The following is a 12,427-nucleotide window of genomic DNA, read 5'->3' as shown; positions in this document are numbered from 1 at the left end:
ATGGAAGAAAGGAAATCAATTAAAAAACCAGACAGAATGATTGAAAAAGCTCTCAGCTATGAAGTAAAATATCTGGAATTTATAGTTGATGAGCTAAACCATGTAAAACCAGTGCTATGGTAATGTAAATTATCTTTTTGTAATGTAAATTATCTTGTATTGATTGCACTTTTTGTTAACTAACTTCTTTCCCTAGGTATTTACCCCATTGATGCGATATGTGCCATTAGCACTTGCTAGTATTTATTGCTGCTTTTATTAATATGTATTGTCAGTTGTAGATCTCGGGCTGTATTTGATGCTCTGTTGAGGATTGTATGTTGTTCCTCAAATGTAAGTCGCTTTGCCAAATGAGTAAATGTAATCTATGGTCCCATTCGGGAGCAAGACCCCAACATACTAAAACTCCTTTACTGGAGGCAGCATCTTGTTCCCAACCCAAAGTGTGTCAAATTAAGTAAATGTTCTTAGTTATGTTCCGTCATTCGAAATGTATCATCTGTTTACTGCTCATTTCTGTTTTAGATGTAAGTGTTACAGTCCACACACACACACACACACACACACACACACACCCAGACCAGCTGACAGACATGCAGTCGTTAGATGGTAACCTCAGGGGGGAACAACAGCTGATTCACACACACCTGAGCTTGTTTACGTCAGACACAGGTGCACTTGTGTGTGTGTGTGTGTGTGTGTGTGTGTGTGTGTGTGTGTGTGAACTAGAAAGCAGATCTCATCCTTACCTCCACCCTCTCCTCCTCTTCTTCCTCGGAGGCCTCGCTCTGCTCCTCCTCCCCCTCCTCCTCCTCGTCCTCCTCCTCCTCCGGGAACTCCACGTCAGACTCTCCTGGGGCGATGGGGACGCTGATGGTCAGGTTGGGGTTCGTCATGTAGCTGTCGTCCTCCGGCACCACATACTTCTCTACGTGACGGCCTGGGACAGAGAAAAAGAGACAGACTGGCTGTAGCTTAAAACAGTCTTAAACTTTTATATCTAACTAAGATTTCCCTTCATTCCCTCTCAGAGCAAAAGTACCCTACTATGTGGAAACATTTGGCCATATAATGTATTCCTCAGTGGAGTGACACAGCTTTATGACATCACAGGTAAATATTGGCGCTTTGAGAGAGCCTTACAAAGCGCCTTTAAGTTTAGAAAAAAATCATGTTTTGTGTTGAAATAAGGATGGGTTACATTGGAGTTACTTGAAAGTCCACAGCGTCCCATATGGACATTGAAGGGTACCTTGTCCATTAAATATGGAAGCTTTGTCAGGCTTTCTCAGAGCGTCCGTATTTGACGCCATGGAATGAGACCAGGCACCACAGGCTGTTTAGCTACAACACAGACTCTGGTGCTTGCTTAGGTTTTTGCAGCAGCGATTTTCAGAATGTCCAGCTTGCAATGTTTATGTTTCATCATTGTTTTATTTTAGTGACAGCTGAAAAAAACAATATTTTTTGGCATGTGACTTAAGTCTCAGGTTTCCCAGCGTCCTTAAATGCCCTATACTGTGAAACAGCCTCTGCTAGAAACAGCCGTATGATGTTGGATACTGAGGGATGGAAAGCGGACAGATTCCCAAGAATATTAAGGTAAGAAGAGAAGTCTGAATCTGTGTTTAGTGGAGGAAAGATACATTTATCCTGATATGGTATCTGTGTGTGTGTGTGTTACCTATGACAGCTCCATTGGCCTCAGTGTGGATGGTACTCAGGCGTTTGAGCTTCATCATGGCTTTCGCTTCCTTTCGCTTCTGACGACGACGCTTCAGGTTCCCGTTGAAGAAATCCACCACCTGCATCACACAAACACAACATGAGAAGGTAGAACAGAGAGAGGCCGTATTTCAGCTCTTGAACAGAGCGTCACCTGGAAGCTTATATACAGAGAAACAAACAGGTACCTGTCTGCGGCACCAGGCCAGGCCTCTGGCGATCCTGTGGATGGCGATATGCAGGTTGTTCATTTCCCCATCGTCGTCTGGCGCTGACAGGTTGTCAGAGCTGAAGCTGCTGAGGAGCAGAGCCAGGAAGAGGTTCAACAGCTGGAGACACAGAGAGAGAGACACAAGGTGTCAGTTTTACCTTAACCATCGAGTTAAAAGCTAGTTTAAGAGTAACGTGATAACACATGTGTTACAGCTGAAGTGACACATGTACAGACACATCACATATGACTAAAACATAATTTGGTCTACTTGCTACTAGGGATGCACCAATCAACCGGCTGGAGACCTGAATTGGCTGCTTTTTGCACCGAGCTCGGCACAGAGCAGCGTCAAATGTCTGATTATCTGCCAGTCACACACATGCTGCCCTGGATATTTTTTTACGTCATGTGCACCAACAGTAACCCGGCTAATGTCATCACCACACAGACAGATACACACACATGTGCGAGATAAAACATGTTGTAGGCCTGCAAGTAAACAATGCTCGCAATTTACACCTGCAGAGAAACACACAGAGATGCTTGTATTTGGCTACGTTTGAAGACGAGGAGACGGTGGATATTTTACAAGCACGAAGCAGTTAAAGACACAGGGACACTTTTTGGAAGTCAGACGATCACCAAAGTTATTACAATTCATCAACATTATCTGGGAGACATGATCACGTACAAAATGTTGTTCCAATCCATGTGGTAGATCAGACAGTTCATTAAGTAAAAACTTTGCCCTGTAGGGGTGCTAGACGAAAAATTTCATGGCGGTCCACCAATTAATTATCAAGATATTTCAATCCTGACTAATGATGTGAACGGATCCAACACTGCCGTCCATAGAGCCATGTCGCCAGCATGGATGCAAACAGATAAATCGCCAGATTGCGGCTGTAATGAACACTTCAGCCTCTTATCACCAGGAAGGTGTGTTAATGTAGCTGTCACAGTGTTCATAAAATGCTTGTTTAAGCCTCAAACTGAACATAAATCAACTTCTGTGCAGCAACCAGGAAACACAAATCATCAGACGCTGCTCTTCTCCAGTCTTCTTCCAGATCTTTCTTCCTGCTCTCCTTCCCTTTCGTTCTCTATCCTTTAGTTAACCCGTCACACACGCACACACACACACACACACACACACACACTCACTCCGTGGTATCATGGTTTCTAGTGCAGGTTGATTACTCAGTGTGTGCTGAATAATGCCTGAGACACTTGGTAACTGATCACTACGTCGGAGTGCTGCTCTCAGCCAGATTGGCTTCTGTTTAACCACAGCTGAGTGTGTGTGTGTGTGTGTGTGTGTGTGTGTGTGTGTGTGTACTACAATAGGTGAGGTCAGTTGGATCAGGTAGCAGCTTCCTGTATCAGTCTTCCAATTCACTACAGGCTGCTGCGGAGAAAGTGATGTTTTCTATGTTTGACAAACAAAAAGTTGCTGGTGAAAAAAAAATTGTTTTGATGTTTAACATCAGCAGAAATCAGTCCATCCAGTCCAGGCTGCTTTCTGACGAGTGAGAGTCCAGACTCAAATTCACACAAACATTTTCACTCACTTCACTTCAGGTCCAAACAGGTGCTGGAGGTGTCCAAACAAACTAAATGTGGAGGATTAAAATGTCCTAAATGTTTATTTATTTTGTTTCTGTTGACATTCAGTGTCCTAGATTGCAAACTTAATCTTAAAACTGTTATGTAACATATTAAAGTTATATGAACCAATTAGAAAGCATATGCTTCATATGAACAAAAGGAAGGGCATCTGAGATGTCTTTCTAGTCTTCAAAGATCTTCTCAACTTTTACAAATAAATCAATGCAGAGGTGATTTGTACAATTGGAATTGGATCTTTGGGGGGTTTATTTCCCTTCACCACAAAAGTGATAAAGCAAGTGGTGGGCGTGTTACCTTCTACTAACCTTCTGTTAGTTGAGAGTAGAGTAGTGAGGTTGCTTTGGTGTCGGAGCAACACCTTGTTTTTACATTTAGATCCAAAATGACTATAAGTTTTTCTTACTTATATGATATTAACGTGCACATAGAAAAGCTGATTTAAAATATTTATATATACACTAAAGTGTTGAGTCGTTGTAGCGCTGTTAAAAAAGAAAACAAAATCCAACTAATAAAAATAAAAGCAACACATGTTCAATGAGGGGCCCCCAGAGCGTCTGGTCCTGTATATTAGTTAATCATCTCACTGTATCTGTATTGTACACACACACACACACACACACGCACACCCTGCAGGCAGGATGTCCCATAGCTGGATGGTCAATACGTAACAACTCGACTGGAACCAGCTACTTCACAGTTTCTGGTTGTGTAAGAGGAAACCAGGCCTGTGGGTCAATACTTCACATCAGGAAGTGATCTCTGACCTGTGTGTGTGTGTGTGTGTGTGTGTGTGTGTGTGTGTGTGTGTGTGTGTGTGTGTGTGTGTGTACATACAGATCAAGAGAGATAGACACTTAACTGAGAGAGAGGGAGGAAACTGGTTGTCTCATGTGGCGCCAATGCATCGGACGAGTACAGTGGATTCCTAAATAACTAGATTACTAAACAATTATTTGTTACAAAAAAGGTATGAAAATCTGTTCAACTAAGAAATTAAATTCACACTTTTGTTGTGCGACAATTTCAAAATGGAGCTTTGAAATAAAGTTTTAATGCACGTTTCAAATTTCACAAATTTCACACAAATTTTAGTTGCTCCAGGAAACAAAATACACTAAAATATCTACAGAGGACTATTGTGTAAATAATTTTACTTTTAATTGGTCATTGTATTAATTAATCTGATTTTAAATGGTTTAGAGTTTAATTTTTTTTTTAATCATTTTAGAATAAAATGTTTTTTAGATTATTCACAATTTGACTTTTTATTTGAGTGGTTTTGTTTTAGTGGCTTTTAATTAGACTTTTGTCACTATATGTTAACAATGTGTTATTGTGTTACATTTAAATCCCTTTTCTAGCAATGTAACATAACTCAGTTCAGTGTGTGTACATGAGCGGGAGGGTAATCAATATAACAATTATCAAAGTGTGTATATTTCTGTGTGTGTATTGATCCCAGCTGGCAGTGTGTGTGTTGTTTGTGTTACAGATCTGTGTCCGGCTGTCACATGCCTGGTTTCACGTTGCAAAATTCTAGCGTCTGATTGGCTGCGGCTCGGACCCAAACGGCAATAGATCGATGCTGTTGATTGGTTATCATGGCAACATGCCCCGACAACTCAACCAATGACCTTGCTGCTTTCCAATAACCGATTACACCCTCAGACAAAACTGATGATCAAGGACTGCCTGAACAAAAATTATTAAACGTCAAAGCAGAGTGACCTTGAAGTGAATCTAACTTCAGGAAAGTTGGTCTGTCTGGTTCCTCCAGGACAATTTAAACTGGAATGAAGACCTGCTGTTCTGGGTGGGAAACCCCTCTAAACCCCAGCAAGATCACAGTAGTAAGTGTGTATAATGATGATGATGGTGATGATGGTGTGTGAGAGAAAAAGTGAGAGAGGAAAACATAGTTTGTGTGTGAGAGAGAAAGTGTGTGTGTCAGTTTCCGGAGCAGCAGACCACCTGATCCCCCCCCCAATTCACCTCGTTTAACTCGTTAAGCGGATCCTACCAATTAGCCCGGGGATCTGGGCCAACCCCCCCACCTCCACACACAAACACACACACACACAATCTGTGAAACGAGAAAGGCAAAACACAGCTGAGCCGCTGGCCGACTACATGGACGAGAGGTACAGAATTAAATTATTTATTTTCTATATTAATTTGTTAATTTGAACTGATATGAATTTAGTTTATTTTTTGTTATTTATGCAATATTTCCTCGTTCTCACTGTCTGTGTTTTTGTTTCATTTAATTTCTTTCATGGTCTGTGAGAAAGTTCAGGCAGTTAGTTTCTCTTTAAAAATTCCAACACTGATAACGTTTAATTATTTGTAACTTTAATAAGTTTCTGACAAAAAAATGTGGTTCAAATTCAAGAAGCTGCAAAAATATGGATGGCAAAACTGATTAATAAGCTTTAACGCAAGTGAACAAGGTAGTAATGTGGAGCTCTGTAATGAATGGCACAAATAATAAACCATCATTCAACAGGACGCGTTCATATCATCAGATAAGTCTTTTAGACTTATTAACCTGTATTAACCTGTGATTTGTTTCTGACGGCAGTCCTTTTGCATTGGAAATTAATAAGCCTTCTCGTTATCTCAAATCTGCCTGCGTTTTATAAAATCATTAAGCAGGTAGGTGGCTCATGAAAGGCTACACTGTTTTATGAGAAAACAGCTTGACTGCAGCTTTTGTAGGGGCAGCTTCAGACAGCAGAAACCAGATTTAAACATAAATATGTGACTACACAGCACAGGTGCTACGTACACCTGGCTAAGATCACAGTATAAGCCACCCCACTTCCAGATGTCACTGATGCTGACTGCATTTACACCTGCATTGTTTTCTTCTAGATCAGATGTAAATAGGTGAAAATAAGGTCATAGCTGATGGAGCAAGCTGGGAAGTCCCCTGAGGGCGGAGCCTAACGGGATGATACATTACTTCCATTTCAAATTTGACCAGAGCCATTGGACAAATATTGGGCATAGCAAGCACAACAATTTGGAATGTCCTGAAAACAAAGAAAACTACTGGTGTACTGAGCAACAGACGTCGAACAGGTCGGCCAAGGAAAACAACAGTAGTTGAGGACAGAGATATGGTGAGAGAAAACCCCCAAAACATCAGTAAGTGACATCAGCAACGACCTCCACAGTGCAGGGTGAAGGTATCACAATCAACTGCTGGAAGAAGACTCAAGAGAGCAGAAATATAGAGGCCACACCACAAGATGCAAACCACTCATCAGCAGGAAGAATCGGAAGGCCAGATTAAAATTTGCAAAGAAGTACAGAGATGAGCCGCAAAAGTTCAGTAACACAATCTTATGGACAAGATCTATCTCTACCAAAGTGCTGGAAAGGCCAAACTGTGGAGAAAGAAAGGAACAAGCTCATCTGTGAAGCACGGTGGAGCTGCGGTAAAAGCCTGGAACAGCATCACAGATGAAGAATGCAACAGTTTGGTGACGTCGATGGGCCGCAGGCTTAAGGTAATTATTGCAAGCAAGAGTTATGCCACCAAATATTAAATGGTATTTACTTTAAGATTATTTGTTCCTTTACTTTTGCATATATCTAGATGTGAATATCAGGAAATGAGAGCTGAAATTCTGAACTCTTGTCTCATACTCATCTTTTGATCTTAAACCAAAATGTCGTTCCAAATACTTTTGGAGGGGACTGTATATGACCACATATACGGAGTGAGAACGGGTTGTTCTTTGCAGTCTGTCAAAACAAGCGTTAACAAATCTGTCCCTGACTGGTGAACTGACTGTAGCTCAGGTGTATTGTACGCTGGCTCTATAGTCATTTACAACAGAAACACAGAAATTCAGCTCTGAATCAGACAAAAGGTCAACTCAGGTAGTTGAGGGGAGTCCAGGAAGCAGCTGCTGTCCTGGAAACAGCCGAGCATCACCTCACACACACACACACACACACACAGGAGGTGTGGTGGTGATGAATGAGCGGTAACATGATCTGATTTTGGTGCCCCTCCGCGTCACAACAAACCCCCATGAGCAAAGCCCCCTGGGAAAATAGCTTGCGATGTGAGAGAAGACAAATGAGGGAGAACCACTAAACCACTAGGAGAGAGAGAGAGAAAGGATGAGAGAGGTAGAGAATAACAGAGTGGAAAATTATACTAGTACATAATGTAGCTAAAAGTATATGGACCTGTCCACGAACCCAGCTCCATAAAGAAATGGTTTTCCCAGTTTGATGTGGTCTACTTATAGGCCTGGAAGCCCTGACCACCAACATCAGTACTGGATCTCAGTAATGGTATTGTAGCTGAATGGGAGCAAATCCTTGGAGCAGGTTCACGTTCACCTTTCATATATCGTTTTTCCATTTAGTGTACATAGATGACCAGTTGGTCTCATTCTCAGGGCGTCAAATAGCTATGCTCTGTCACATCCTTCGGTGTCTGGTACCAACGCACATGGCACCCTTTAGAGTTATAGTTCAACACTAAAAGTAGGCCTTGTATAAATACCAGAAAAGTCACAGTAAGGAAGTGGTTGGGGTGGACGGGTGAGTTAGAAAACGGGCTTTCACCCAGGAGACCGGTGCTTGTTTCGCGTGTGAAACAAAAAGTCGGCACTGATTCTTTATAGTGATGTTACTTAACTTCACATCACGTAAGTACAGGGATGAAAGTTCTCCGGCCCTGTGCCGGAATTCCGGCGCGGGCATTTTTGTATAAGATATATAGATATATATACACACACACACACACACACACACACACACACACACACACAGGTCAACGTGTAGACGCTTTTTTGTTTACATGCTAACTGTAGTTAAACTAATATAAAACGAAACGAGTGTATTTATTGATATAATATTGCGTTTTGGACTAAATCTTTTACTGGATTGGATCATATGGACCTTTGCCAACGTAACAAGGCCATTTTTGTTTTTGATAATAGGCAGTTCTTGAAGTGGGCCACCGATACCAGTAAGTTACTTCTACATTTTACTCTTTGGCGTCCCGGGACTTTTCATGCGTATCGGCGGGCTCTATGTGGCGCTCATCTGTTCCCGTTCTCACCTGTTTGATAATCTCTGTCAGTAGAGACAGAGCAGGTAGAAGCTCCGGTGCCTTTCATGCAGCTGTGAGCATGAAGTAGCTGCCACAGTAACTTTTCGTGAACCGATTAATCACAGCCTGGAGGGGGCGGGACCCAAAAAAGTTTGATGCGCTACTCAGCATTAGCGTTAGAGACCATGTAGATAATTTTTCGTACACAAGGATTTCATAAATAAACCCACAGAAATGAAACTACTGTCCAACTGGAATTAATACCATACTAGTAGTAGGCTTTATAGTATACTATTATCTGATATTATAATGAATCAATTTAGCCATAGTACCAGCCGATACACATGTGAATGGGGAGTACCAGCAGGGCTGGGCAATAAAACAATAATGATTATTATCATAATATAATTTTACTCAGCAAGAATATAAACAAATATTTAATAAATGTTTGATTTAATTCATTTGAATCACGAATAAATCAGCACTTAATTGTTCTATTAAGATACATTTTGTTGAGGTTTGTTAAGATTTTACTTACTCATAATTGTTTTGAATGTTTTAACTCAGATTTGTTAAGTGATCCTCTGTTTGGCATCAAGTGTTATAGGTGGTGGCAGAAAATATTACCAGAATGCAGGAAATTAAGTGTTTAATGCTCAAAATCTTCTGGGGTTGGACCCCGAGACCCCCCCCCCCCTATTATATATTACCACATTGAACTTTTCATCAAAACAGTGTATAATTACCTTCTCGTCTTGTTCTTGTGAACCCAGTAACGTGTTTCCTCATGTTTCGTGAACTAAGTGCATGTCACACCCATAATCTGAGCCCATATGTCCCCCATCAGTTTTCAACACAGTTATGCTCTTGCCCCCGACCCTCCATCTTTGTCGTAAACCCTGAACACATTTCAGGCACAGCAAAAGATTTTGCTTTTAAGCCGTGCGTAACTAACAGTTATTTTACCAAACCATGATTTTTTCCAAAACTTAACAAAGTTGTTATTCAAATTGCAATGTTTCACAATGTCAACCATAGTTTTATTTTTAAAGTCTTACCGGATGTTGCACATTTTTTCTCGCTAACTTGACCGTGGAGCTCTACAACGCCCAGGGCTATAAGAATTGAGCAAGCGACCTTATGTGATTGATCCCTGGGATGACAACCGGTTGAAATTATAGAATCATCACTGTGTTTCTACATCTGTTTGTGGGGTCAGAATTGTATTTTTGTGTCAAAATGTGCACAATATCAGCTTCATCTACACTTTTTCATCTTCATTTGTACAGTATATTTATAAACTCACTTGCATCGATCAAACAACTGAAGCCACAGGAAACCCTTCAGGTATTTAGGTGTTGATGAAGGCATTTAGCCAAAAACATTTGGGAAAACAAACACAGGTAAATGGTGGAACAGTTGTCAAACCAGGTGGATATTTATTTCAATGGACTTTCCTTGGTTATAGCCCTACAGGTCTGCACCACACTGTGTGAGCTCTCCGAATATGAAAATGATTAAATTCCCACCACGCAAAGCCACAAAAACACCACAAGTTATTTTTTTCTTGGCAATGGACCAAAATAAATTCATTGAAACAAACTCAAAGCTTCTTGTTTTGTTAAGTTTACTGGAAAACATGCAAAGCTATACTTTAAAATACACCGCTGTGATGTGTGGCATGATAAAAGGAATAAAGGTTTGCAGAGTTATTTACATATTTACAACCAACGTCCTCTGTAAACTGTGTGGTTTCTCCTCACATTTATCAAAAGCCGCTTAAAAGATTTTTGTCTTCATCCAGATGTTTCTTCCAATTAGGAATGATCCATTTATCTAACCAAGAATTTCTGCAATTAATCACATGCGTGTGGTTTGACTGTTAAGACTGCTGATTTGTGGTTTTCAGCATTGGAGTCTCTGATAACAAGCCATGATAATTAAAGATGGTTAATACATATAAAAGTGGTTAATACATGTAATCAGAGAGACTGATAAAAGAAAAAAAGAGTAAAAACAGTACAGGGAGAGGAGGGCGTCTCGTGGCAGGTGTGCTGCAGTTATAGTGCTGGCTCAGGGAAACACATTCAGCCGCTCGTTTGTCATGAAGAGAAACGGCAAATTAAACATCGGTTCACCTGCTTCAGTCTGTGCAGCTGCACACACACACACAAGTATGTACACACACACACGTATGTACACACAAGGTGTTCAGAAACTAGGTCTACAGGATACGCTTTCAGAGTACAGGCAAAAAACAAAGACTGAAGGATCACTGAGATATTTTCTCCTAAATCATACCTGCATATATAAATGTATATGTAAAACCAAAGAAACTACATGAAAGGTTTGAGGCAACATCTGTTGACAATCTGTGACTCTACTGGAAACATCTGGATGAGACACGTTCTTCATGTGGGCAACTCTGAAGAAAGAAAGACCAAACTCCTGAAGGAAAACAGCCGATTTAACAGAGTTCATGTTTGTGAATTTTTAAATGTGCAAAATTTGTGTGTCTCACATAAAGTCATAATGTGACACACTGTACACACAGACTGCCGCACACTGTTTCAGCTACTGCCTGCGGAAACACACACACACACACACACACACACACAGTGAAATACCCCTGTGAATGTGTACGTGAGATAAGAGGTAATTCTCCACCTCTCTCTTTATCTGCCAGTGAAAGCATGGATGCTTATCACATATAGTTAAACAGTCACACACACAGTGACATTGCTGGCAAACATGACCTCAGCAGAGCCAAAGTATTTTTAATAAATATAAGAAACATGGCGTGAATGTTGTGTGTGTGACAGCTCTACTAACAGTTGATCCTTTCCCCTGCCCCAGTGCCTTCTGGGTATTTGTGTAACATTATGAGGTTCACTGACACGGCAACAAGGTCTCACATCCTCTTAGCTTATTTTCCTTCTTTCATTTCTCCTTCTCCTTCTCCTTCCTTTCCACTTCCTCGTCATACTTCCCGTCTCCCACATTTCCTTTCTTCCTTCCTTTCTTCCTCTCTTCCTTCTTTTCTTGCTTCCTTTGGGCACACTGTTCTTCATTCTTTCTCCCTTTTCTTTCTTTTTACACTTACTGTATATACCTTCAGTTTCTCAAGTCAAGACCACTTTTCTGTCATTTAGACCACACACAGGACAAGTGCACAGTAGAATGAAATTAAAACCAGTCCATGAGGGGGATGGGTGGTTTCTATTGCAATACTGGTAAACCTTGATCAAGCAAGCAGCGTCTGTGTGAAATGTCCTGACTTGATGGGAGCAAAGTCCCAATGATCTTTTCAAAAATCATCTTTCCTTCCTTGCTCTTCCTTCTTTCTAGTGGTCAACCGATACAGGTTTTTCAATGGATAATGCCAATATTAGAGAGCAGGGTATATACACTGAACAAAATTATAAACACAACACTTTTGTTTTTGCCCCCATTCATCAGGAGCTGAACTCAAAGATTCAAATTCTCTGAAATATTGTTCACAAATCTGTCAAAATCCGTGTTAGTGAGCACTTCTCCTTTGCCGAGATAATCCATCCACCTCACATATGGCATATCAAGATGCTGATCAGACAGCATGGGTATTGCACAGGTGTGCATTAGGCTGGCCACAATAAAAGGCCACTCGAAAATGTGCAGTTTCACTGTATTGGGGGAGTCCGGAAACCTGTCAGCATCTGGTGTGACCACCATTTGCCTCACGCAGTGCAACACATCTCTTCCGCATAGAGTTGATCAGATTATTCATTGTGGTCCGT

At 41.0% G+C, this 12,427-nt stretch overlaps 2 protein-coding genes across 3 annotated transcripts in view; both read right to left on the bottom strand.

Annotated features, from left to right (window-relative positions):
- LOC119893815 (NACHT, LRR and PYD domains-containing protein 12-like) overlaps positions 1–12,427 on the bottom strand; it is a 636,326-nt gene that overhangs the window by 130,102 nt on the left and 493,797 nt on the right. The gene's annotated exons all lie outside the window — the stretch shown is intronic.
- LOC119896424 (sodium channel protein type 4 subunit alpha-like) overlaps positions 1–12,427 on the bottom strand; it is a 212,026-nt gene that overhangs the window by 46,805 nt on the left and 152,794 nt on the right. The window contains 3 exon segments of the mRNA XM_038709856.1: positions 750–940; positions 1,685–1,805; positions 1,914–2,054. Coding sequence (XP_038565784.1) covers positions 750–940; positions 1,685–1,805; positions 1,914–2,054 — 453 coding nt within the window.

The sequence above is a fragment of the Micropterus salmoides genome, unplaced genomic scaffold (assembly GCF_014851395.1).
Source record: "Micropterus salmoides isolate LMB-PRFRI ecotype aquatic unplaced genomic scaffold, ASM1485139v1 Ms_hic_scaffold_1, whole genome shotgun sequence".
NCBI classification, from domain to species: Eukaryota; Metazoa; Chordata; class Actinopteri; order Centrarchiformes; family Centrarchidae; genus Micropterus; species Micropterus salmoides.
This window is presented reverse-complemented; position numbering and strand designations above follow the sequence as displayed.